General features: G+C 39.5%; 1 protein-coding gene and 1 long non-coding RNA gene across 4 annotated transcripts in view; one reads left to right on the forward strand and one right to left on the reverse strand.

The window, feature by feature from the left end:
• Positions 1–23,454, reverse strand: LOC147175558 (uncharacterized). 3 transcript variants are annotated; one of them, XR_015094628.1, is made up of 7 exons: positions 23,335–23,454; positions 16,945–17,034; positions 12,300–12,515; positions 9,873–10,205; positions 9,718–9,796; positions 8,547–8,680; positions 1–1,452 (listed from the first exon to the last, which is right to left on the reverse strand). It is a non-coding gene; the product is annotated as an uncharacterized LOC147175558 (long non-coding RNA). The 3 variants fall into 3 exon arrangements; XR_015094626.1 differs by having other exon boundaries at positions 9,718–10,205; XR_015094627.1 differs by having other exon boundaries at positions 9,718–10,205; positions 23,283–23,395.
• irak4 (interleukin-1 receptor-associated kinase 4) overlaps positions 23,177–27,891 on the forward strand; it is an 8,833-nt gene continuing 4,118 nt past the window's right edge. The window contains exons 1-10 of the mRNA XM_086074099.1: positions 23,177–23,465; positions 23,821–23,966; positions 24,418–24,585; positions 25,243–25,403; positions 25,504–25,568; positions 25,633–25,747; positions 25,849–25,958; positions 27,077–27,263; positions 27,544–27,606; positions 27,675–27,839. Coding sequence (XP_085930225.1) covers positions 23,305–23,465; positions 23,821–23,966; positions 24,418–24,585; positions 25,243–25,403; positions 25,504–25,568; positions 25,633–25,747; positions 25,849–25,958; positions 27,077–27,263; positions 27,544–27,606; positions 27,675–27,839 — 1,341 coding nt within the window. The 5' untranslated portion in view covers positions 23,177–23,304. The remainder of the gene's footprint in view (positions 23,466–23,820; positions 23,967–24,417; positions 24,586–25,242; positions 25,404–25,503; positions 25,569–25,632; positions 25,748–25,848; positions 25,959–27,076; positions 27,264–27,543; positions 27,607–27,674; positions 27,840–27,891) is intronic.

Here is a 27,891-nt window from a genome sequence, read left to right on the forward strand (position 1 = left end):
TCGCTTCACTCTGACTTTTAATAATGTGTCTACAAGGAAGCATCAATTTCAGAACAACATGGTACAGAGAGCGGAACCCTGCGGGATGCCATATCATGAAGGCTCCGAGTCTGACATGAACTAACCCGTGGAGACCAAACGTCCCTGGTAACACGTATGAAGTGCAGAACGGAACAGTCAATAAATTGATATAAGAAATCATATACTAACAGTTTAGTGAAATTAGAAAATTGGTCAAATTTTTCAGGAAAAATAAAACCATCTTACGTCACAATACTTTGTACAGTGAGACTTGCATAGCACAATTCAGCTGGTGTCAAACGAGTCTACATGATTATAACAATAATAACAATGCATTACTGTTTAGAGCGTTTCTTGGCACTCAACAATATGTTGCAAAAAAAAAGCTATGGCTTTTGCAGCCTCTATTTCAAAATGAGTAAATGCTAACAGAACAGAGGAGAACAACATTTCTTAATAGAATGAAAATAATGTTTTGCCACATATGTACGTGATGCAAAGCAGCGTCACATTTCATCTGTTGATTAAAGTTTAGAATGTTTTATTGAGTTTACGTTTTTACCATTGTAAACTTCCATTTATGCATAAAATGAAAAATATATCAAACATTTTGTTCGTGAAAGTATTGCAAATAAATATTGAATTATTTTTAAATATTTGTAAAAAAAAAAAATGTAACCCCAAATTTTTACTATTTTCTTTATGTTGCTTCGCGTTTGACCTTGGAGGAGCCACACTCCATTGTTTGCTCAGGATTCATTAGCTAATGCCTGCTGATAGCTACTTACAAGCCACTTTCAAGCCTTTAACACCACGTGTGTACCGTCTGTCATGAAAAACTTTTAACAGCATGATCCTGCATGTACTGTACACGATTACTAACTCCCTCGTGTAATTTGTGGGCTCTGTGCTAATGTTTTGTTTTTTTTCCCCCATACCATATGTTCTCTATTTATATTTGCTTGGCTAATAGGGACTCGGCATGAGGGCATGTGTTTGGGTTAAGCGACAGGTTTAAAAGAGAGATGATGCGATGCTGTTTAAAAAAAAAAAAAACAATCACACTGGTTGTATCGATGACACCGAAAACAGATCAGTTAACTGTGCAAGCGGAAAGTCATAAACCCTAAAAAAGACATCACTGTCATGAGTGGATTTGAGCAGAAGTTATGCACGAGCTTCACGCTGGGAATATTCCTTACTACGCTCACAAGTCATGTGATCGCCTGCCAGGATTAGATTTCACGGGCGAATTGTTTCGCTCCTCTGCAGTTGTCTATGTGGAATCTTGCGTATGTTACACGGATGATTGACATTACAGTACAAGTTTACCCACAATGGTCAAATAAAGGTTGATAACCTTCTTATTGAGCTAATCATGATGAAACTGCATCCCAAGTGCGTCACTGGGCCCGGTTTTAGTCGCCCTGCCTAAAAAAACAACAACAGAAAAACAGAAAATTAAAAAAACATTGTAATGCTATATTGTCACAATTCAGCACTATGTAGTTCTCTGTCTCTGGCTTAATTTTTTTTTTTTTTTTTTTTTAGCAATCATCTTTAAACATGTATTTGGAAACAAATCTCAGAATTCAATCTATACCCCTGGTCCTCGGGGACCCCTGTCCAGCCTGTTTTCCATGTCTCCCTCAGCCAACACAGGTGATTCAAACGATCACCTAATCAGCAAGCTCTGCATGAAGCTTGGTAATGACCCCCACCTGTGTTGGCTGAGGGAGACATGGAAAACAGGCTGGACAGGGGTCCCCGAGGACCAGGGTTGAGAACCACTGCCCTATACGGTCTTCAAAAGAAAAAATACCTCAAAGCTTTGATGCTGCTTCTTAGGCGATATGATGACATGATTCAAAATGTTTGCGTATTGTTCACCATTGTAGAACTAGTGACTGGTATTCCACGCTCTAAAAAGAGAACTTAAGCAACTTAAGTTTTAAAAAGAGAATTGTTGACCTACTTAAAAAAAGATGCTTTAATTGGTAACAAACAATTGAATTAAATTAATCCAAAGTGAATATATTAAGTTTAATGTCAAATGTCAAAACTTAATATATTCACTTTGGATTAACTTAATTCTATCTGTGTTAGCAATTGAAGCATTTTTATTTTTTTTAAGTTGGCCAACAATTCTCTTTTTAAACTTAGGTTGGTTCAACAATTCTCTTTTTTAGAGTGCATTTGTATGACTCCCAAGTGCTAATGTATAGTTTACGTCTGCCCATTTTAGTTCCCATTTTCTTGTGCGGACTCCTTCAGTCGTGTTAAGTGGCCTAATAAGCCCTGCGGTGGACAGCTGCCTTGTGTTCGAGATATTAACAGCTGTGAACTTTTAAACTGGCAGCTCTTCATGAGATTCATTGGCAGGGTCCCACTGATTTATTTTCATCACTTCCTCTTAGCTCAGAGACTTTATTACCATTTCCAATTTTCATGATATCACACAAATGACATTCATTATTGTAAAAGAAAGCAACCAAATTATTTGCAGGCATATTGTGACAGTAATAATTAATACATCCCAAATGACCCCAAGCAGGACAACTGGTGTACTATTTATGACCAGCAACCAAAATAATGAGGTCATCATGTACAAGATGGGCAGACAACAGTTTAAAAATGTGTAGAAATTTGGGTTGTCAGTCGATTAATTTTTTTTAAATCAAAACTAATCGAATGACTTCAATAATTAACTTGTGATTAATCGCAAATTAATCACACATTTTATAGCTGTTCCAAATGTATAATAAAATAAAATGCACAATAAAATAGGCCCCCCTCCCACCCCTGGTTTTTCATACTCTTGTGAAGTGGAAAAATATGTTAACCTAATACAAATATGGTGGTATCTTTTAGTTCATTGATACAGTAGTTTCATAGTGATTCATAAAGTTATTTGAAGGTAAAATTAAAAATATGTACTGTAAATAAACAAAAACAAGAAAAAGTGTGAGACATTGATTTGTGTTGGTCACTTTTCTGCCAGTAGATGGCATAAGCGTTTAATGTTGGACATTGATGACACACAGTGCAAAATAGTGGCATTGAAGGAACATTAAATTAACTCGATATTAACACACTCATTTTGACACCCCTACTAGAAATATAATATTTCTGATTTTTTTTTTACACCTCATATGAACACTATTGGAGGTCTTCAGCAAACCCGTTCAACTCATTGCCATGTTATACTTTTCACCTCATTTACGTTCCTCAGAACGGGACAAGAGCCTCATGGCATGCATTGAGAACCTTTTTTTTTTTGATTTTTTGATTCTGTCTCAGTCAAGACTAAACATTTATTTTACAGTCCGATCAGTCGCCGTTGTTTACTTTTACCCTTCATCATGGCAGCAGCACACTTCCCGGCTCTAAAAATAATTCCTAACCCAGATAAAAGTTTCTAGTTCTTCATACAAAGTGAAATCTTGGAGTGGATTTGGCACTCAGGGAGGACACAAAAGGACACTCTGTTCAGTCTCCAGTGAAGAGGGCACTGTCAAAGCGGACCTTCAGCATGTTCAATGTGTCCCCTGATGAAGAGCGCAGTGAAAGATGGCCGCTCCCGGAGGTCTGAAAGGAGACGCTGATAACCTGGCCTAGGTGATAGTGAGATGTCTAATATTAGTGTTATCAGAATGCTTTGTGATAAGATGTCACACACTCTGTCACTTTGTTCACGTCCCATCGAACGCTGTGGTTGACTTTAAGGGACGATGGGCCGGATTTACTAAGACCCCACATAGCGAGCGCTGAATTAACAGATAGCACATACTGCTGGCCACAGGTGTAAAAGTAGTAGAGACAACACATTTTTTCTCGTTTCTGGCATTTCAAAATGCGGAATTCTTTCTAACTTTGTACTTAAGTTTGGCAAACGCCATCCTAGGTGCCCGGTTAGTAGATAAACTTCCTATTTAGGCCAGTGATTGTACACATGAATCTGTATTAAATGAGGCCCCAATAGTGAATTAATGAGACATTTTGAACAAAATCCTTCTCACCACTCAAATGTACAGAATCCCCACTGTCGGCTTTTTTTTTGCATTGGCTGAATTCTGCACACAATGCACCATCCCAAAAGTGCCACGGTGTGATGATAACATAATGTGCATGACTATGTTCACTCTGCAGATAGCAACTTGAACTCGCCTCAACCAAAATGTGCAGAGAAAAATGTTCAGTACATGTACACATGTACAAAGGGGAGCTCCAACAATCAAGCTGTTGTCAGCTCAAACTCAGCAAATATCACAAGCTACAAAAAAGCCTTACACTAAACCTAACCAGAAGTCCACCATTTTGAATTTACTTTGGAATTTGTCACCCATTTTGGTGCACATTTTTAACAAACTCCTCCTAGAGAATTGATGAGATCGTCTTCAAACTTTTGCATCGAAAGATGTTTAAGATGAAAAGCTATTGAAAGTTTGTTTGTTTTTTTCGTTGCATGCTGTTGCCGTGGCGATGCATCTCAACCTGGGAGAAAACTCCAGATTATTTTATTTTTTATTTATTTTTTAACAGGATTATTGGGGTATGTGCCCAACGGAACCCGACGTGGGCAGGGTTATGAGGGCCCTCTATAGTTCTGTTTATTTTTTTTCATGTTAATAAATACTGTGTTGTGTTCTATTATAATGCATTTTTGTATCATATTACTGTGTTCGAAAACGATGATATGATTGTGGCGCTATTAGGAGATGCCACAAGTCCAATATGTCCTTCGGTACCAAATGTCACCATTGGGTTGCACCCTATGTCGAAGCCTCCATGACGGGAAGGCTTCTGTTTAGAATTGAATGGCTGTAGCCATTGTTCGCCATTGCAGCTTCAGTCTGGAGTTGTGTAAACAGCTTTACATGGCAGGGAAGCCGCGGATCAACTGAGAATGGCTCTGATCAAAGGCGCCTTCACATGAAACCTGCGTGACACTGCGATGCATGCGTGTGTGTACGTGTGAATGTATGCATGTCTGTGAGTGTCGTACAAGGAGATGACAGACATAGATCTGTCTGGTGTGGTTGCTTCAGTGCTCCCCAACCCTCGCCTTCCCCTCCCTTTTTTTTCTTTTTCTTGCATTTTACCGCCTGTGTTTGCACAACAGTAGTCAATGAGAGCCCACCTGCCCCCTGGCCTCACACGGCATCATGTGACCACCTCCCGCTCTCCTCGAATGGATGCTCACACACAGAAAACTTCATTACAAGTAACAACACGTGCTTCTTTCGCAAATGAGTCCAAGAGGATGTGGATTTGAGAGGATGTAGTTTTATGAAAAATCATTCATTAAAAAAAAATAAAAGAAAAGAATATTAATTGTGGAAAATAGGTTAGGCCACTTTTCAATTATTCAAAATGCTAATTATCGGAAAATTAATAATAAAAACAAATCACAAAACTAATTTAGTAAATTTATAACAAATATTCAATTCAATTCAATTTTATTCCAGACTTAGGGTCCACTAAAAACAAACAAAACAAGAAAAAAACTGTAGTTTTAAAAAAACTACAGTTACACATTAAGAAGACAGGCATACCAGTGTTTCCATATGTATAACTGGTAGTAAATTGCACTACATCCAATAATCGTGAGTGACACCAAAAGTCACTCCAATAAAAGTATACATTAAAGTTCTTAATACAGCTTGCAAAGTGTTCACTTGCGCAAAGACAAACATCTCAGTTGCCCGAGTCCATCGTGGCCTTCTTAAAATCCCTCGCAGAGCATCATTATAGGCCACTTGAAGCCTAGACATACCTGCTTTTTTATAACTATGCCAAAGGTGAGCTGTACACAAAGGTGTACAATATGATTAGTATGAAGTAATTAATTATTTTTATTTAATTTCAGTATTTTGTTAGTCATTTTATTTGTGTTTATAATTAGGACTTTTAATTTAAAATAATTTCTACTTTAACTTAAACATATTATATGATTATTTTTTTCATTTTATTATATAAGTATATATTATTTTAGATATGAGTATATATTATTTTATATATATAAATAATTTCTAATAATTTATTTATTTGTAATAATTTATATAATAAATGTTTTTTACTTTAAATTAAACAAATGTGACACACACACACACTCATATAATAAAATAAGAACAATAATCATATATGTGTAATTTAAAGTAGAAATTATTTTAAATTAAAAGTCCTAATTATAAAGACAAATACAATTTTAAAAAATATACGGAAATTAAAAAAATTTATTACTTTAAACTAAAAATAAAAATGATAGAATATACAAATGAACACAAATGTAAAAAATAATAATGGTAAAAAAGGATACTATATATTTATTATATATTAAAAATACAGCCCACCCATTGTAAATTAATTGGAAATTAATCTTAAAAACAAAAAAATTATTATAATTATTTTTTTTTTATCAAATAAATACAAATAAATGGACTTTAGATTGATTTAATTTGGTGGCAAAAAGAAAACAAAACTGTAGACCCAGATTAGCATCCGGAATTACCACCACTCCAGATCACCTTCACACCTGCGTGGAAAGTTGAACCACCCTGGACATCTCTTTTCCAAGCTAAACTTAGCGCTATGTGCAGTGCTTTGCTTTAAACTAAAATATATTTCATGAACATGTTTGCGTTAGAGAAGCCAGGATGCCACTGAAACTCAATTATAACATTTGTCCTGGACACTTTTTTTGGACCTTCAAAAAGCTTTACAATTTTAAAGATTTCTTGAACAGTCGTATTATCCCACTCGGCTATGCCATGTGTTTCTGTTTAAATCTCGCTTTTACACAGCATCACTCATTGTTTAATATGTTACTTCGCATGCACACAATTACACATTCCAACTGTAGGGGGACCCTGAGAGCAACAAAGTGACAGTGAATGTGCACATTCAACCAAAAAAAGAGCTTTGACAACGCTATTTTGTTTTTGTATCTAGTGAGAGAAATCCTTTTTGACAAAAAAAAAAAAACCGGGTGACCGGGAGCAAAGTAAATGTCCTTCCAGGAAGTCTGAACTCTTTTCGCGCATTATTGCTGGAGGTGACACCGCATGAGAGCTCTTTTAGCTTCCATCAAGTCCAATCCCGAGGTGGAGGGACCACCCATTCACTTGCCCATTCATTCTCTTGTGCTTATTCACAAGACTGCCTGGCTCACTGCTCCCGGTCAGGTTGAGGGGAGGGGATGGACGAGGACAACAGGGGTCCCGCACCCCTTATAGGCCACGAACCGGACGAGGGCGCTTCAAGGAGGTCCCCCGCTGTGGGAAGCTTTGATTTGCCACTCGGCTTCACGGAACAATCGCGCACTGACACCCCCCCGAGGGGCCGGGCTTAGTGCGAGGTTAGCGGTAGGGTGGGCTCATGTCGCGCGTGTTGGCGATGTTGACATTGACAGTGATGGGAGGGCAGAGGGACAACGTGTTGACCCAAGCAGTTGTGTGGAAGGCGAGTGGACTGCATGTCAATTGGCAGAGGCGGCAAACAGGCTCACATGACAAATGAATGGAAATGCCATTATTCCATTGCACCTTAGGCACTAGGGGGGCAGTATCGTACAGTCATACAGACACAAACGAAGAAGAGTTTCACAACTAAGTGGCTCCAGTGAGGTGCAGTACTACTAGTCGTTTTCCATAGCCAATAATTACATTTTCCTTTTATCGATACGTTGAAAAATCCACTCCATCCTCGCATAAACATTTGGGGGAGAATTTTACGTCGTTTCCATTCAGATTTATTTTCACAATTCTTTAAAATTCAAATGAAAATAGTACTGTCTGTCTACATGTGTTGTTTTTAAAGGATTGTAACAACCCCCACAAAAATGCTATTTGTTGTCCTCTCTATGACATTTTGTGTTAGCATTAAGCTATTACACTAGCAGACATTCAAAGTCAGTTGGTTGTTTCAAATAATCTAACTAACTTTGTTTTATGTTTGAAAGTCAACTTCTACTGCTGCTAACTACTAACTACTGCTGTAGTCGAAGCAGATTAAAAGCTTGTTTCTTGAAAAAGTCAAATGCTGGTCACTCCTAAATCAAGACAGAACTGACTGAATATGAGCAGTTTTCATCAATCCGCTGCATTATTGCATAGTTGTGTACGTACGTCTTTCAGTTGGCTATTAATCAAAGAGAGGACTTCCACTGACTGTCATATTATTGCTAAGGACTGCCTTGACAGAGCCCACATGGCCCCCCCACAGATGGGCCGGGGCCCACCTGAGCTCGCTCACCCTTCAGCGTCTGTTTCATATTAAGTTCTGACAACACGGCTCGCGTTCTGGGAATCTGCTTCTTTTTTTTTTTTCTCCTGTGGCCAGACTACTCATTCATTGCGTCGAACGGGATGACCTAATCACTTGGCAGCTCATCAGTTAAAGCAAAGCTCATAAATGTACACCCCCCTGCCTTTTCATCATCTTCTTGACTGCTTTATTGTATTTTATTGAGTGTCCCGACAACTGCGTTTGCTTATGACAGATTAGAGCTTTGTGTGGTTCAATACCTGGCGGGGTGCCGATCGTCCCTCGAGCTTTGTGAGTGCAGTTCACTTTACCATCTTTGTGCACCTGGATGAATTTGGAGCAGCAGAATGCCACCGGTCTCAGGTCACAACAGGAGAATTGCCCAATAGGCATCCTTTAAAGGGAGAAAATTGCAAAAGAATGATTCAAATTGTAAAATTCATTTACACATTTTATTTATTTAATTTTTATGCTAGAGCATACAGAAGGCTTTGATACAGCTTCTGACATGAAGAGGTCGCTTAAAGCAATGGTAGTTATTACAGAAACCGGCCAGCAGGTGGCAGCAGAGTGTAAGAGATGTGAAGCCATGTTGCAACAAGCTCTTTTTGCAAGTGTTTTTAACAGGTTTGTGAATAATGATGAAACTTAGCTATATTCTAATGCTAATTGCTGCAAAATGGAAACAGATTAAAAAATAATACTTTTTTCCTGATGAAAGAAGAGACTCATCTTTATTTTGGTAGGTTCCATGTTTTTATAGCAATAGAACACAATATTCTGTGGACCTTGCAAAATCTGTCAAAATCCAGTGAAACAGCCGGGAGCGAAGGGGGTTGCTTCAGTGAAAATGGCTGGGAGTGAATGAGTTAATATTTTAATATATTAAATTTATTAAAATCCTGCAAAAACATAATTTACAAAAAACTAAAATAACTAAATCTATGTCATCATTATGTTCTCTCCATTTCCATTTGACTTGTTAGTTCTATAGTGGAAAAAACTGGTCGTCTTTGAGGACATCAGTGTTTGCACATACTGTATTGTCAGATTCTGTACAGTACCCGCACATGCACTCACGTGTAGATTACAAAATGCTGACCTGAGCAAATTTCATCAGGAATTTTGTGTGCTTAGTCTTCAAGACATAGAACCTTAATGGCCAACGAAGGAGCACCCCCCCCCCCCCCCAGAATGCTGATAACTCCCCCCTCCCCCTTCCGCTATTCACGAGTACTCCGGTTCATATTTTTTGTGGGGGTCCATTGACTTTCTCCTTTTCAGGCTCCTTTTAATCCCCGGGTCTGTGTCCTCAGTGGCTGGCTACAGAGGGGCTATTATTCGGGGCCTTATTACTGCGCCCCTCGCGGCTTATCTCCTTCCTGGTGACAGTCTTTTCAAGCCTCCCCCTAATGACCTGGGGAAACTCACATGCTCAACTTCCCAGGGCTGCGGGGGCCTGGCTGATGTCAGAGAGGGTGGGGAGCATGGCAAGGGGTCCTGCGTCCCACTGCAGGTGACAGAGTAAAGGAAGACTGTTGGGAAAGTCTTTTTAAAGAAGTTGTTGATTGCTTTGGACAGGGTACCTTTAAGACATTGAAATATTGTCCAGTAAAAAGCACCAAAGTTGATTAACTAAAGTAGTCTGCTGGCACTGTAATGATGTCCAATACCCCGGAGGCTTAATTAAAAGTCCACTATTCTTCTTCTTTTTCTTCTTGGCCAAGTGCATTTATTAGAGAAGAAAGTCCATTTTGATTTAAATCACATTCCGAGGCCCGGCCGGGAATTCAAAACAGTGCATTCACAGCTGGATTATGTCCATGTAGTGGTAATAGATCGCTTTTACAGTGGAACCTCCAATGTGGAACACCACCAGTTGATCTTGGTTGAGTTCCAAATTGTTCTCCTTTCAAAACCTGGGAGGAAAAAGTGAATTGTCATCACCATAAAAAAAAAATTTTAACCGTACGGGCAATATGATAAGTAGCATTTTAACATTCTGAACGGTCATAAAAGTAAAAAGAGAAGTTTAGCTCAGGTGTAATAAAACTAAAAGAAAGTAAAACTATTTGCCCTTAGACAGAAACGTAATGGAGAGGGAATAAGAAGGTAAAGCGAAATTTCATGTGACCTCATTTCTTAAAACAAAAACAAACAAAAACTTTTTTTTTTATGGTTGTTTGCTAAATATGGAATAGAAAACATCTGTCAAAAAATGTAAACAATAAACACAATATGGCACTAACTATCTTGACGATACGTAATCTGAATTTGACTTTTCTCCACAAATTTTTTTGTAAAAAAAACCTTAATTCTCATAATATTAAGGCTTTATATTCACATTATGACATTTTATGAAAAAAAAAAGTTGGACTAATTTCATAATGCAGTGGACCCCCGCATATTCGCGGTTCGACACCTGTGGAATTGCATATACATAGATTTTTTTCCAATTTATTATTTTTGAAAACATAAAAAAAAAAATGTTGCATGCAAAGTTTGAATAACACCTGTGTAAGGTGTAATGTTTTTGATCCACTGTAATATTCCTCTTTTTTTTTTTATTTGGAGCCCCTAAGGTGACATGGTAATAAAAATGATTTGCGTTCCCTCGACAAAAAACAAAAGATTGCGTTCTCTTGCAAAGATTGCACTGCCTCACAAATACGTTTGCGTTCCTTTGCAGAGATTGTGAGATAACGCAAACGTTTGTTTGCAAGAGGACGCAATTTCTTTTTTTTTAAGCAAGTTGATGTACTTCCGAGTCAAGAGACGAGGATGGAGCGTGTACTGTACACGCTCCATCCTCATCGCTTTTGGTCACACGGAAGAAGACCCGGAAGTACATCAACTAATTAAAAATAATAATAATTGCGTTCTCTCGCAAAAAATACTTTTGCGTTATCTTGCAATCTTTGCAAAAGTTTTTTTTTACGAGAGAACGCAATCTTTCCAAGAGAACGCAATTTTTTTTGCGAGAAAACGCAAAGTATTTTTTCCCCCCCTACCGTGTCACCTTAGGGGCTCCGTACTTTCCCCCATTTCTCCTGGAAACACACAGTGAATGTTTATCAGCGTTTGTTTTGTTTTTTTAAGATTTTTCCCAATGTATTTCAATGGGAATCAATTATATGCAGACTTTTGCTATTTGCCTCGGTCCCTATCACCCCATGAATAGTGGGGGTCCACAGTATTAGCACTTTTTTTCCTCAGCACCTGAAGAACATTTTTATAGGAAGTACACCTTTCTAGGAAATAGGAATCAATGCCTTACCTTCCAATCGCCACACGACAACGGCCAAGGTTAAAGAGCTGTCAAAAGAGGTCAGGAAAAACACTGCAAGACCCCCTGCAACATTTGTCAAAGTCGGGACGAGGGGTGGGCCAACAGATCTTTAAATTATTGATCGAATGGGGTGACTATTGGCATCATTATTCCAAAATGTAAGACACAAAGGACCATCAATTGCCCTCAGTCTGGGACGCCATGTAAGATCTTGCCCCGTGAAATGAGGATGATCATGACAAAAGGTACGTTTTGTTGAAGTACAATTACAAAAAGTGACTCGGCAAGAAATCTAGCATTATATTCGACCAAACTCTCTGGCATCAATTGCACATAATGAACATTACCAAAACTGTTTTTTCCCCATCCTTACAATATCGCTAAGATAGGGCCCATTCTATCCATGAGTGACCACAGTTCATGCATTTGTTGCAGCTCACCTTGATGTAGTTTTTTGGTCTTCCCATGTCTAGTATTAAAAGCTTGCCGTACAAAATGCTGCAGCAAAACTCTAGACTACAACGTTTGATAATATTACTGTACTGTGATAGTAAAACTAAAAACAAGATGAATAAAATCGGGAGATAAGTCAGAAGTGCTCACCCTTAGGACATCGTACTGCCCGACTATCATCATCATTGGCAAAGTTCCCACCCCACCCCAACAACCTCCCCCAGGGCTTAACTATACTTGTCCGTGCAAATTGCCTCACTAAAGTCATTACCTTCTTAATAGGACCCATCCTACGTGTTTTATGATTCCGAGACGCAGACACCAAAGGCCTCGGGAACCGACGGGCCTGCATGCCATGTGGGGAAGCAGGAGGACGGACACCTGTGTCACGTTTCCCGGGGGCGTCTGCGATGGACAACGGGGCTGTGTCTGCAATAATAATCCAAATTCTTGTCCACGCCTGAGGCTCAATGTTGTAATGCATAAACTGTAAAAAATTAATAAAAAATAAAAAGTCACTAGGGTTAAGAAGGGTGACGCACGCACGCACATACAAAATAATTATAAAAAAAAAAAAAGGGAGAGCAATGATGATGTCATGTCAAATCGGTACAATTATTGAATGAACAATACTGAGCTCTTATAAAAAAAATAAAAATTAAATAAAAATAAAAAAAAGAAGGGTGACGGTGATAATTAGAAGTACACTACTGTTGAACAGTCAGTTCATTTTTACAATTTTTACTTTAATGTGCAATACATTTTAATTGAATTAGTATTCAAGCGTTGGTCGGAGTAGGAGATATGAAACTATTAGCCTAGCGTCAATCAGAGTTAGCGGGTCGATACTCTTTATCCTTCGGCTAACTTGTCTAGTGCTAGCTTCCACTGCGCATGTGTGAGCACAAATTTACTGGAGCGGACTGGCGGAACTACACCATATCTGTAATTAGTGTGTTGTCAAACAAATACAGCAAATATTTAAGTATTTTTACCCTTTCAACCTGTTTGAGCAATATGACCTATGATTTTTTTTTACTGTTAAAAATAAGGGTCTCAGGCGATTAACTTTTTTAATCGTAATTAATCACATGACTTCAGTAGTTAACTCACAATTAATCGCAAATTTTATATCTGTTCTAAATGTACATTAAACTATTTTTTATTATTATATTAAGTTTTCATACTCTTATTAACATGGAAGTGGAAAACATGTTACACTAATAGAAATATGGTTGCATCTTTTAGTCATTGATACAGTAATTTCATAATAATTCATAAAATTGAGTTCAAATTAAAACAAAAAACAAAAAAAGAGTGTGATATTGATTTGTGTTGAGGTCATTTTTCTGCCACTAGATGGCATAACTGCATTTGTAAGACATTGGTGACAGCTCAGTGGATTTTTATTTTCATATTAAGAGCTATCTAATCTTTAACATGAAGTAACTTGTGAAATTCTGCACTTTTTTTAATTGTAAAATACAACTTGACCCCAGTCTCCACAAACATATGCATTTTTATCAAATTCATTGCTGCTAAATTTTGATGTGGACGTGACTGCTGTGTTGCAACTGGAATTCCCCCAGTACATGCTGTCCAAGTAAGGGGCGGTCATTAATATAACACATTCATTTTGACATCCCTAATAAAAATAATCAGTATTAAAGGCGTAACGAGCTAGCGTTCAGTGATTTTTGTAACAAAATCTAGACAATCTGTAACAGTTGGCAGCTTAACCCTTTTGAGTTATCTTTGCTGCTTTTAGCCAACCATTCTTTGAATTACTCCAAAACACCCATCCCCTGTGACCCCCTTCTCCTCCATCCCTGCCTACTGTGTTTGCATCAACAAGGTTACTGAGGGGATGGAAGAATGCGGAGTGAAGTGGACGTGACACCCTAAACGTAACAAAAAAGATGTGTTTGCTGAGAGAGCAGCCGGCAAACTGAAAGCTAATCAAGAGCGGCTCGGAGCGGCCAAAACCCCCCGCAAGTTCAACAAAGCATCTGGGCGCTGCCAAACACAACCGCACCCACACATGTAAACACACACGCATTTAAAATCAGTGTGTTTCTGGAAACCATCACTTTAGTGGTCATCCATTTTAACAGTGAGTTATTGTAGTCAGTGTCACTTCATAAATCACATTTGAAAACCAAAAAATGTGGGAACTGCCAAACGCAATCACTTTGAATGGACAGTCTATTGAGTTTGACATCTGGTGATCAGAGAAGAGAATAATGAGGACACAGAATTATTCCGCATTGACAAATGAATATGAACATAGAACTAAGCAATTACTGAAATAATAGTGGACCTAAAAAGGATACCTGTGGGACTCCAAAGTCAATAGGACAACTTCAATACCTTTATTCTTTTTTGTCTTCTCCTTATTACACATTATTACAGGTAACATCGATCACATCATATCATTTGCAACATTGACATCCGAAAGAAGGGCTGGCGGGTAGAAGCCATGGCCTTCATACGCCCTTGTGTTCCTTCCAGGTAGTATTCAAACTACCAGCAACAGGTAACATTTTAAAATTCTGCCTTTTCTCAATAAAAATACAGCGGGACATGTGGGAAGTTGTAATAAATGGTGTCATTTATCAAAAAGGTCTCACAAGTGCTGAAATACATTGACTGCAGTACAACATAGAATTGATGACTACAATAAGCCGCAGCAGCTGCTAGCTAGTGGCTAACGCTAGAAATAGACTAATTTCCTCGGTGTTAATATCGCGATGTAAAAAATATTAAACTAATTTGTCTAATCTTTAACAACTTTACAGTATTTTTTTTTTTTTACATTCTTGTACAACAACACTGTTGACAAACATGTCATGGAGACGCTGCTTTCAAAGTTAGGTCCACTTGCTTCGCGTAACATCTTGTGTACAGTATATTCGACATATGTACTCTAATTATAAAAGGAAATTACACACACACACACACACAGTCTCACCATGTCTTAATCATGACCAAGTCAGCAGTGATCCCAGACACCACACACGCACAATTTGCAGGTCCAGCTCTTGCGGTTAAGCATCCTGACAAGTCGGCAGATTCAAAAAGGCTGCGCGCTGTGCTTTTCCTGCACTGCAACCTCCTGGCATCAAAGGCGAGGGAGGAGAGGGATGCCAGATAATAACGGAAAGTGTTTTGACATCCAGCTTTAAGTCATTATTGGATTTAGATAAGCGGGGAATTCCATCCGATGCGAAGTAAAACAAACAAAGAAAGGAGATTGCAAATGATTCCGGCAACAGCGCGAGTGCCGTAGCCTCGGGCCGCTCAGATTACATCACGGACGCAATCACACGTGGAACAATGGAAACATGCGTGTTGGTGCAGTGCTGGTGGAGCCTTGCAGCTTCCCTGCAGGGTCAAGATTAGGGCACCAAAGCCAGATAAGTTTACTGTATGTACATAACTGCATGTAGCATTATTTCTTATTTCTTCTTATTTTTGCGTTGGGTGGACCAAATGTGTGGCGATTCGAGTTGTTGTTTTCCACACTAAACAGACTGTGACTGAACTTGTTCAACATCCTGCGTCGGCTGTTGTGTTCTCTAATTTGAAAAGGTAACGTGTAATCAGAGTTGCTTGTTTTCCCAGAAAAGAGGTCAATTGGAATTCTAGAGTGGAAAGAAAAATCTGGTTCCAGCATGTACACATGCGTCGAAATATGTAAAAAACAAAACAAAAAAAACTAAGTGGCTAAGACTCAAAATGTTAATGGTAGCTTTTTTCATATATGCATATATTCCAAGTCAAAACACAAAAAATAAATTTACATTTCTATACCCTAAGAAAAAAAGGGAAGATGAATTAATATCTTCTGGCAGCTCTGAGAACTACTGTATCACTGTATTTTTTACACTGTAGATGATAAATTGTCACTTAAAATTTGATCTCTACAGGACAGTATAAATAAAGTTCTATTAATGGTGACAGTTTGACACAGAAGTGAACGCCTATTTTCCAATACTTGTAATGGGGGGACCAGCATCCAGGAGCCAATTATTTTCACTACTAGATGTTATACTGTACTTGAACTATTTTTTTTTTGTTCGTTTGTTTTACGAGTTAAACAGGCTGTAAAATAACGGCAGCTCTTCCCATGCATTTGAACAAGAAATATGCAAATTCAATAATATGAAAAGAACAAACAAGAGAACAAAAGTGGAACATCGTTTAATGTAATCAGTTTTTGTTTTGTTTTTTTCTTCACATGCAGTGGCCATGACATGGAGGCTCTGCCTCTCCTGCCTACCCTGATGTACACAGAGCATGGAGAAAACCATATGCAGCATCTTACCTTTGACCCAGCGTTGACCATCCCAGCAGGCACTCAACATAATAATGCCCCTAAAGAGGCAACAACAATCACTGCTAGCTACCATTACATGTTAATGCTTGCATTCTAAATAGCCCCAAAATACACAGGGGCTGTTTCCTTCCATCACACTTAAAATATATGAGCCATAAAAAGCCTGGCAAAAATATCTCCTCCATTTCATCAGTTAACTCTGGCATCCGTCCAAAATGCCCCAATTCGTCAACTTTAGCTACCCCCCCCCCCCCCAGTTGTGTGTGTTTACGAAGGAGAGTTTTTAAGCTTTCCAAGCGCCAGTGAGCATTCCCCAGGATTAGTGTTGGACAATGGACATCCATCACTTTTTACCAAAATGTAGTGTATGGGGCTGGCTCCAAGTAACTCCACTGTGATTCCCACTGCAATAAGAAGTTTGGATGCATGACAGTACTTTCTTTGCTGGCTTTAACTTGACTCCCACCCCTGATGTCCAATCATCTAATAGTGGTGCAGATCTAGATTAAGGTGTAACTGTATGACTTTTCAACATTGCAGTCCACTTGTATTGCAGAAACATGGATTAAAGACTCACCAAATCCAGAAGATGAAGCTGAAGTGGGGGGAAAAAAAGCTTGATGTCTGTGGTAGTTGGCACCAACTTTATAATGCAAATTCCCGCCACCTAGTAGATTGAAGGGAAACACACTTACTAGAGTTATAGCACACACCTTCTCCAATGCAAAACAACCCTAAAATCCTGAAAAATGCTCAATTAAAGTAGAAGACAACCTTCAACAATTCTTGACAATATGTTACATGTGACCTCACTACTCTAAACATGACATTTTGATGAATTTTACATTAGTGAAATATGAGCTATGAAGCAAAATCTAGTCATTTTTTTTTATCCATCTCAGGGGGGCGGCCATTTTGCCACTTGCTATCGACTGAAGATGACATCACAGTTGCTCAGGGCTCAGGCAACGGCCAATCACAGCTCGCCTGTTTCTGAAGCCGAGCTGTGATTTGTTGTTACCTGAGACCTGAGCAACTGTGACGTCATCTTCAGTCGACGGCAAGTAGCAAAATGGCCGCCTTCCCAAAAACGGTGATTGAAATTGAAAGGACATACACACTTGCTAGCAATGTGTGGCAGCTACCATTTTAAAGACGCCGGGGTTTTTTTCAGTGTGCAACTACCTCGAGAGAGTGCCATTGTTTTGATCAGCGTTTGTCAATGTGTGACTGACTGAGCAGGGTGACGCAAGAACTACACAACCGCCAAGAATCGTTGAGGAGAAGAGGCAAGCACACATGATATTTTGGGGCAAATCCAGATACAAATGCAGATCAAATAATTTATTTTTGAGTGCTCCAGAAGTTCAAATTGACAGATGCATGTACCCTAATGCCATTTATTTTACTGTATTACCTTTTTTCACTTGACTTATTATTCTCATTATTATTTGCCTGATCTCACTGCAGTGAGCTCCCAATATTGCAACACGACATGTTGTGGTTTAGGATGACACCTTCAGAATTTACACAATAGGAAAAGTAGTCGGAAACAGGGAGCCTACTCGGAACATTCACAATACTACTTTATGTGACAGCCCCCCCCCCCCCCCCCCCCACACACACACACACACACACACACACAAAAGTGAAGTATGAGTGACTGGGGGGGAAGAAATACAAAGGTTTAACATACTGTATGAATAACATGATGTCAGTATTAGCACATTTGCGAGGCTTCCGATAATAAGGATGATGATGTATTGCATGTCATCTCTACACGGCCCCGTGCTGAAAGGCAAGGGGGAGGAATAGATCGCTATCTGTTTACAGCCTATTTGTGGTGCCTGCTTTAAAAAGTCTGCAAGGTCTTTTTTTTCCCTTACACTTTAAATCATAAGCTAATGAAAGGCCATTCATTTTGTCTAGTGCAAAGTGCAGTATAAATGTGCATGAATGGAAGGAGATTTATTTTATTTTTTATTTTTTGTAGACAGATACAGTTGTAAATGGATATTTGCACCGTTGTGGGAGTGAACGCAGTCAACTTTATTTCCGGCCAGTCGATGAGGATCCGCTTAGTCACTTTAAATTCAGCACAGGAAAGGCGCACGGTCTACATGGCAAAGCATAACTGACCAGCTAGAGTCCGAGCAGGAGATCGGCGCACCAAGTATGTTTATAAGGAACCGCAAGAAAATCTCCACATGCGGATGATGTAAAGGTGGCCACAGTTAAGTGGGCGCCTGGATGTAGATCGACTTCAACCGATCGTGCATCAATTAATTTATTTCTACGGTGATTCAGAGGGCTCAACGCACACTGATGTCATATTTATGAATGAATATTTATGAATATTTATGATTTGATCCAGACTAGTTTCTGGATCAAATCTACCAAAATCACATACACCACCTACGCCGCAACCTGGTTTACCTTCGTCTAAAGTCTCGTCTACTTTCTGTCACCAAATTGTCACTTGAGTGTGTCGCAGAAGTCCGCCCAAACACCCAAATATGGTCAACTAGACTTGCCCAGGCAAGAAAATGAAGGTCCTAAAAGACATAATCATGATATTAAAATGTATAATGTGCTAACTGAAGACTTTAAACTCTCAGTAGGTGTGAATGTTTTTTCTTTGTTTATACAGTACGTGCCCTGCAATTGGCGTGCAACCAGCCTGCGCCCCGCTTCTTACAAAGTTAACTGGGTTCGCTCACCTGCCACCCCAAACAGTCAACAAAAGCGGACGAATGGATGGCCGTGTGCGTTTGCACCATCCGTATCTCATTATGGTGACCGTCTTACCCATTCCCAGCAAATCTATCAAGTCAATTAATGATTTAGGAGCAGTTTCATTAGCAAACCCATCTGCATCCTTTCACCCAACAAAAAGCAGGCAGCAGAACTTAATCTGCTGCTCTATTTTGCAGTGTAACGAAGCGTGTAATGCTTCTGGCGCGTGGAACACAAACTGACAAGCGTCCAGGTAACGTGGAATCATTTAAAAGCCTAATGCGCTGCTGACAACAAAGCGAGCATTTGTTTTCTTGGGCCTCGACTGTCTCATTTAGGAAGCGGGCTGCCTTCCAGTCACAATGAAACATTGAGCTCCGAGTGTTTTGAACCCGTTTGCCGATACAGCTGGGACACAGTTAGAAGATTTTGCACGGGTAACTTTTGGCTCTATTTAGCTGTGTGTTGTGCTGTATTGTTCTTGCACTTTGAGGCTCATTCACACACAGAGACAAGACTTGAGCTCGTATACCCCACTTAATGCAAGGCTTTTGAAAGTAATCCGTAAAACGTGCGGTGTTTGGTAAAACATGCATCTTGCCAATACGTCTTTAAAACGCTGTTTGATTCCCTTTGAAATGAGGCCCCGTTTCTGAGGAACAATTCATTTGTTCAGTAAAGTCGTGAGTGGGTGAGCTGGAGTCTATCCCAGCGAGGTGACATAATACCGACTGACCAAAAGAGGACCTAGGACTGACCCTTGAGGAACCCCACATGTCCTGACCAGTCAAATAATAATTATATTATAATATTTATCTTGTGTCTTTCAGGACACCCAATGATCCTTTAAAGATCCTTGAAGATCAGATAGGGTGGAGGAGTGATTTTGAATGTATGAGGATAAGTACCCGGAGAGAACAATATCACAAAAATAACATACAAACTTAGCGTGAGCCGAGATTTGAACCCAGCACCTCAGAGTGGCTAAGGATTTACGAAACATCTTTAAGGTTTCTCTCAATTGTGAGCGGGAACTTGAAGGCCAAAATCTGAGTCAGACGTTGAGCTTTCAGCCAATCAGTTTGCTGCCATCATGGAGATAGCAGGTCTATATCCTCAGCTGACGCTCCAAATAGAACACACGTGTCTCTGGTGGGCTTGTGGCTTTTAAGGTGCAGTACATGTTGTCAGAAAACACAGACTTCTGCTCCGTGAACTATGTATGTTTAGCCTTTAAACCGCGGAGATGCAATGAGGATGTTCAGTTTTTTTGTTTTTTTGTGTACAACGCTTTGTTTGCAGCTGTGGTTGTTTTTAAAGTTGAGCTATTCACTAATGTGCTACGACCAAAGGGGAGAAAGATTCCCGCTCAATTTCTAGTTGCAGTGCCTCATATTATACTAACCACAGATATTTGTGAATCCTCACACATCATTACTTACTACTTAGTACTTTGAACAATACATCAAGGAAATCCCATCGCGATTGAAATCATATTTACCCCCGTGTAGATTTTGCTTCTCCCAATGAGAGAGGGGAAGGGAGTTGCTGCCCTCTATGGGTAACAAGGGGAGTTACAGCAAGCTTTTAATATTGCGCTTTATAGACGCTTTTCAAATGCTTAAAAATCATCCATAAGCTTTCTGAAAGTATCAATTGTCTATACTGGTTGCTCACATTAGATTTGCGGGTGACTGAAAACAATGAGAGGAGGGGGTACACCCTTGAATTGTCACCAGCCAATGGCAGGGTGCGTATAGACTACAATTTACACTCACATTCACACCTATGGACACTTTATTTGTTACATTTATAGTCTAAAATGTACCTAACATGTAGGAAGGCCTGACTCTTGAGTTTCAAAGGCGGTAAACTCAACTGTGAAGCAGATGTGCTAACAATAGCAATTTACATTCAAGAAACCAAACGCAAAACCAGTCTTGCAATTCCTGGAGGACGACCAGCTTTGTTACTCTTCTTCTGTCAAACCAACAAGCTTCTCCCATCCGTTTGGCTCATTTGCATTGCAACATGCGAGACCACTAATGAGCTGGGCGAGGAACCAGACCGCTAATTAATCACAGCAAGTGTAAAATGTGCTTCTGCTGCTGAATACTGTGAAGCATTTAAAGTGGGTTACACACATAATGTTAATCGGGTCGAATTTATGTTGTGTTATGGGTGTTTTGTTTTTCAACCAAATCTGCTCACACAAAAAATAAAATAAAAATGAGTAGGGGACTTTCAAATTGTAGAAATCGATCAATATGTTAAAAATCCACGTGTGTACGTATGTCGTTTTAAAAAGAGTGCCATACATGATAAACGGACCGGTCCTCACTAGCTCATCCATAATAGGCTCCAAGAGTGTCACATGACTTCCTCTGATCACTTCCTCCTCCTGCCAAGCTCCTCTGAACTGATTTAAGCGAGTTTGGCACTTCTTCTCCCTCTGCCCTTGTTTTCAAGCCGCAGGATATTTTCTTTCTTTCTTTGTCCTGTCCTTCAATCTCTCCTGTGTCCTCTGCCATGACACAGGAAACTCAAAACATCTTTATCACCTATGAAATCAATTAGTGTCATTCAATGTTCAAAGTAGCTAATGCACTAATAATACATGTACTGTACATACAGGGGCTAATTGTCCTAAGATTTCGCTCAAGGTCGCAAAGTTCGCGAGACGTTCGCCGAATGTTTTAATGTTCTTGGCTGTTACATGGTGTCAACACGTTAAACATTAAAACATTGGGCGTTGAACCTCTGGCAAATGTTTAGAGAACAGAACGTTTAGCGAATGTGGCGATCTTGAACAAACCCTGATGAGAAATACACGCAAAAAAGTGAATAACGTAAAGAAAGTACAATAAATCTCATCTATAAGTCTTTTTTTCTCCTATATTTTAGCAGTGTTATATACGGCAATGTTAAAATTGCCCATATTGTTACAAAACATAATATTCAATGGTTTGTTTTTTTTGGTCTAAACCTTTGATGAACACTTGAGGCTAGTATGCTGCTGCATTTTATGTTCGTTCCTTAATAGCTATGTTGTTTGTTTGTTTGTTTTAGGTGGGACTTGGTATAAAACATTTGAGAACCACTGGAACGCATGGACTATTTTTTTTTTTTTGCTTTCTCAGGCCCAAATATTACAGTAACTGCACCGAATCACTTTGATCAAGTCCAACATCCACGCACATGCACACACCTTTCATGACACCCAGCTGAGTACAGAATGAGCTCATAAAGCCAGGTTGATGCATATGAAAGAACAATAAGGACACAAGCACCTAAAACGCACTAATGACTATAATTATGCTCTTTCATACAAAATAGCTTAATTGCAGTTTATGTAGTGATGTCTTCTTTTCATGTAGGTTAATTCTCACCATGTGCACTGTGATAATGTTTTTAAAAAAAAGGCTATTAAAAGTGGGAGAATGTAGTCATTTCTACTTTAAAGACTTACTAATGCCTTTCAAATGAGCTTTTTTTTTAAGCACTGTGTCATCTACTACAAATGTTACGACTTAATAGGGGGACACTTTCAAATTGGGGGATTAAATGAATGTTTCACACGTCATTATTTGTTTCATGTTTTTATTTTTTTATTTAAAATGTTTCCATCTTTTATGCTTTTTAACAATCAGTTCCTTTGTGTTTGCTTAATTTACAACCTTCCATATGGACTTGGGTGACTTCATTGATTTCTATTGGCGACCCCTGTCACCCCCATTTGGCATTTTCCAAAAATAATCAACGTTATTTTATCTGCGTGGTTGGGTGGATGGATAAAACTATCAAGTGTAGTCCCAATGACATCCACTAGGTGTCACTGTAACGCAGTGACTGTCAACATACAGAAGTCTCGCGCCAGAATCTGTCAAACCAAAAGCTCCAAACTCCACTAAATTGCCACAACACAATAGTTTGTGTTCATAATGTTGACCTGCTCTAATGTTGGAAACACTATAAAGAGCAGAATTACCTTTTTGCCTAGTACTACCGGCTTATTTCCGCGTTGGAGCAACAAGAAGCAGGAGGCGGCACCTGACCTCACTTGTTTGAGGAAGTTGCTCAACATTGGAAAAACACACACTCACGCACGCTAGTCCGCCACGCTTGTAAAACATGTCGTCGTTGTAAAACACGTCGTCGTAGAGAGGGGGAAATACTCACGGAGATCGTGTTTTATGGCACAATGAACGACTCGGTGACTCGTTCGACTTACATTCGTAAACTCTCCTACAGGGTACTTCGTCTGGTGGCCGACTTTTTAGACCCTGTGGACATGTGGAAGGAAGTCATCATTTCCATCCGGAAGTCCAACGGCGAATTTAGGTACACTCAGCTTCATGTCAGGTATGTCCTCTATTAATTTATTTTTATTTCTATCTATCTATCTATCCATCTATCCATCCATCCATCCATCCATCCATCCATCCATCCATCCATCCATCCATCCATCCATCCATCCATCCATCCATCCATCCATCCATCCATCCATCCATCCATCCATCCATCCAGCATTATAGTGAACTGTGGCAGGACAACAGTATCAATACATTTGCAGGCCATCATTTACTGTATATCTCTTACTCTTTTAAAAAAAAAAAAAAAGTGGTCTTGTGTTTAAGTGTTTATTAAATATGTCCATATAAGTACACTAGTACAGTATTGCAAAAATGTATGTGTTGTGTTTAATGTGTGTTTGCAGGCGTTTTGAGGGCGCTGTTGCTCAGGGGAAGAGCCCCACAGTGGAGCTGCTGCGTGACTGGGGCATGTTCAATGCCACAGTGGGAGAATTGGTGGACATTCTCAAAAGTCGCAAGTTGCTGGCACCTGCCAACGTGCTGTTACCTGGTATGACTTCCTGTGTTCCAAGTGAAATTAAATGAGGTATATGCCACGGAGGAGGCGGGAAAGTAGGCCAAAAAGATGGCCCAAAAATAAAATCTAATTTATTTATTTTCTCAGTCATTCAGGACGATTACAATTTTAATCTAACAAACATTTATTTAAAGGTTTTCATTTATTCCAAAATAATTCCTGTGCAAATGTTCAGACAACTATAATGTATGCTGATTCTAAATCAGTTTGAACAAACTTACCATTCATGGTTTGTGCTGGAATGCCACAATTAATTAAGTACATTTTATTTGCTTTGCGTGTCACCTATTACAACTTTCTTTTTTTGTTTTTGGAAATTTGTAGTTAGGATTAATCATACTCATGTTTTGTTTTCAGTTCTCTGACTTTTCCCAAATCGAAATTTGTGATTTATTGTTTTATCCCCCTCCACCCCTCACGCTAGAGGAGGTGATCTCCATGGAGACACCACATGTCAATCCTGCAGCAGCAGCCAGCAGTCCATATCCAACTTTGCCTACCTTGAGGATGCCTGAGACAAATGGGACAACGTTAGCGCCTGAACAGCAGACTCCCATCCAGCTGAAGAATGAAGAACCAGACCATACTCAAGGTTGATCATTTCCTTCATTTTGTGTGTTTAATGCACATTTTAAGTTATTTCAAAAGTCAGTCAGCCATCTTATTAGTTTTTTTTTTTTAGTAGTACATTATATACTATAGTCTTTTTAATATACAGTATATTGTGGAGAGAAACCCCGTGTACAAGAAAGAGGCAGCAGAGGGCAGTAAAACAGCATAGAGAATAGTGCGAAGTGTCTCTCACGGTTCTGAATTCAGGATGTACACAGTTGAGCTGGAATTGGCTCCTGCTCTCCTTTGACCCTAATGAGGACAAACACAAGAGAAAGTCAATGGGGCAGTAGTAATGCTGTCATGTTTGTGCTCTCAGACTGTGTGCTTTTTGGTGCATGCAGCCTGTAAGAGGCAACCCCGGGGTCAGCTGAAGACGCATTCTGTTTGTCGGACGATTCACCTGCATGCCTTCATAGCCCGACGATAGTTCGTTTCTTTGCTCCACGTCTTTTGATCCGCCATCCACTTCTCGCGGTTTCTGGTATAGTTTCCGTTGCCTCGTCTTGATGGTTGCAGCGCCTTCGGTGTAAACTTTGTTATATGAATAAATAATTGCCAACACTATTATTTGTGTCTCTGTCTTTTGGAATCCAACCTCCTGAACATAATACTGAGTGCATGTTTTTAATGTTAGGTTTCACCAGTTTCTCATACAACGAGCTGATGGAAATGACCAGAAACTTTGACGAGCGACCTACATCCGACGGCGGCTGCCGGCTCGGGGAAGGAGGCTTTGGGACCGTCTTCAAAGGTTTCATGCGGGACAAACCTGTGGCCGTGAAAAAACTCAATCCTGTGAGTAAAAAAAAACAAAAAAAAAAAAACACTTTGCTTCCATATCACAGCTGGTGCACAACCTGTCAAATGATAGTGATACATCATCGGATTTGCGCAGATAGACGACGTCTCGCCCGATGAGCTGCAAATTCAGTTCAACCAAGAGATTCAAACGCTGACAGTGTAAGTTCGTAAGCGAGTGTCTGGCGCTAGAAAACAATCCATCCTCACGATATTTTTTTGACAGCTTGAAACATGAAAATCTGGTGGACATGGTGGGCTACTCCAGTGACGGGCAATACCCGTGTTTGGTGTATGCCTTCATGGCTAATGGATCCTTGATGGACAGACTGGCTTGCTTTGTGAGTGCCATCTACCGCACTAAAGTTGTTTTTCTTGTTGTTGAACTTTGACTTTAAAAAAATATATATATTGCTTTTTTTCTTTTTTTTTTTTCTTTTAGGAAGGAAGTCCTCCATTGTCCTGGCGAAATAGGTGCTTGATAGCTGACGGCACGGCAAGAGGTTTGGAGTATTTGCATAGCAACCATCATGTGCACAGAGATGTGAAAAGGTAGATATAATGTTTACATCTGTTCTTATCAGCATTCAGTTTTTCATTTTTATTGTATTATAAACATGGCTTGGAATTGCTTTTCAGACATGTCGATTTTGTAAAAAAATATATATATTTACTGTGATTATGACTACTGTTGTCGTGTTAGCGTAGGTTAGTGATGGCCTACGCTGAAAGTACAAATTAGATTTTTGTCGCCGTAATAAAAAAAGTAAATCAAGGAGAACTCCTTATGTGTCTTATAGAGATAGACCGATATGGGGTTTTTTTTAGGACCGATGCCAATTATTAGTAGTCAAGGAGGCCAATAACCAATATTTGAAGCCGATAATCATTTTCAGAAAAAAAAAAGTCAATAAAAAAATACAAATACCAACCATGACTTTGTTGTAATGTCTTAAAGCATTAATGCTTATTCAACATATTTTTTCTGACTTTTCAAAATATAGAAGTTTTTTTTACTACTTTAAATTTCTAAAAAAAAAATAAAAAAATAATGTTTGGGGAGCTCCCTAGGTTATCAGTACGTCGTTATTACTCCCTAGGCGGTATTATGACCCGTTTTGGGCTTTTTGATGGGTCTGACCAAGCCATTTCAAAATAAAATACTGCCCACGGGATTTATCATGATATTATAATTAGTAAATAGAAACTTAAAAAAGTAATGTCGAACAAAAACAAAAGGTTCCGAAGGTTTCCAGGGTCAGCAGCATCTCTTATAAAGTTAACTTGAAATGTAAACAAATAGTTTGCCGAGATTAAAATGGTTTTAGCGTTACCTTTTGTGCGATACTGGTATTCGTCAAATTGCCCAATATCAGCGGCAATAATCGACCAGGCTGATTATCGTCTATCCCTAGTGTCTAATGGTTGCAATCATATAGCGCTGGTTTGTGGGTTCATCTTTAAGATGTTGACTAGTGAGTCCACTCGCTGGTTTCCGTCATTTCGCTTCCAGCTGTATCATATTTAAAAGACTGGTGAAATGACTTCTCTCACTCTAGTGAGCATATCAAAGCGAAAATGTCAAACGGTCTTTAAATATGAGCTCAAAATGTACGAGTCACCAATGCCACCATGCATGGGCAAACCCCCGTTTTTCTTGTTTTCTGCAGTGCGAATATCCTGTTAGATGAAAATTTGGTGGCCAAAATCTCAGACTTTGGCCTGACGAGAGCCTCAGCCAAGCGTACCGCGACCACCATGATAACAGAGAGGATCGTCGGGACCTGCGCTTACATGGCACCTGAGGCGCTGAGGGGGGAGATCACGCCCAAATCGGATGTCTTCAGCTTTGGGGTGGTAAGCGGGTAGACTCACTCACACAGACCGGACACATTCAGTTGTCTCTGTCAATACCCAGGAGTCCCCCAGGGTTCCGATCTAGTGCGCCTTATGTTCTCATTATGCATGATTCAGCACTTATAAACAACATAAATAATTGATCCCCTATGATGATTATATAACTAAAACAAACTTTGATCTATTTACATCAATTAATTGATCATTAAGAACATGTTTTTTTCTTTTATAAGGCTCCCCCCTTGAACTCTTGACTTGATTGTGTCTTTGGCGTCTACAGGTGTTGTTAGAAATACTATCCGGACTCTCTCCAGCAGACGAAAACCGTGAGCCGCATCTTTTGGTAATGCAAACTCTAGCTCAGTATTGACTGATTGGCTCAAATAATGACACGGTTTGACACTGTGGCAGATGGATATGAGGCACGACATTGACGACGAAGATGAGGAGCTCACTCTGGAGGCCTTTGTGGACAAGCGTATGAGCGACTGGGACATGAGCCAGGTCCACAGCGTCTACTCTTTGGCCGGCAGATGTCTCCACGAGAGGAAGAACAGGCGGCCGCTCATCACACAGGTAAAGTGTTTCTCAAACTGAGGTGCAGCTTGGGGGAAAAATTATTTGCAAT

Source organism: Leptonotus elevatus, chromosome 4, assembly GCF_054856555.1.
Source record: "Leptonotus elevatus isolate MCC_2025b chromosome 4, RoL_Lele_1.0, whole genome shotgun sequence".
NCBI classification, from domain to species: domain Eukaryota; kingdom Metazoa; phylum Chordata; class Actinopteri; order Syngnathiformes; family Syngnathidae; genus Leptonotus; species Leptonotus elevatus.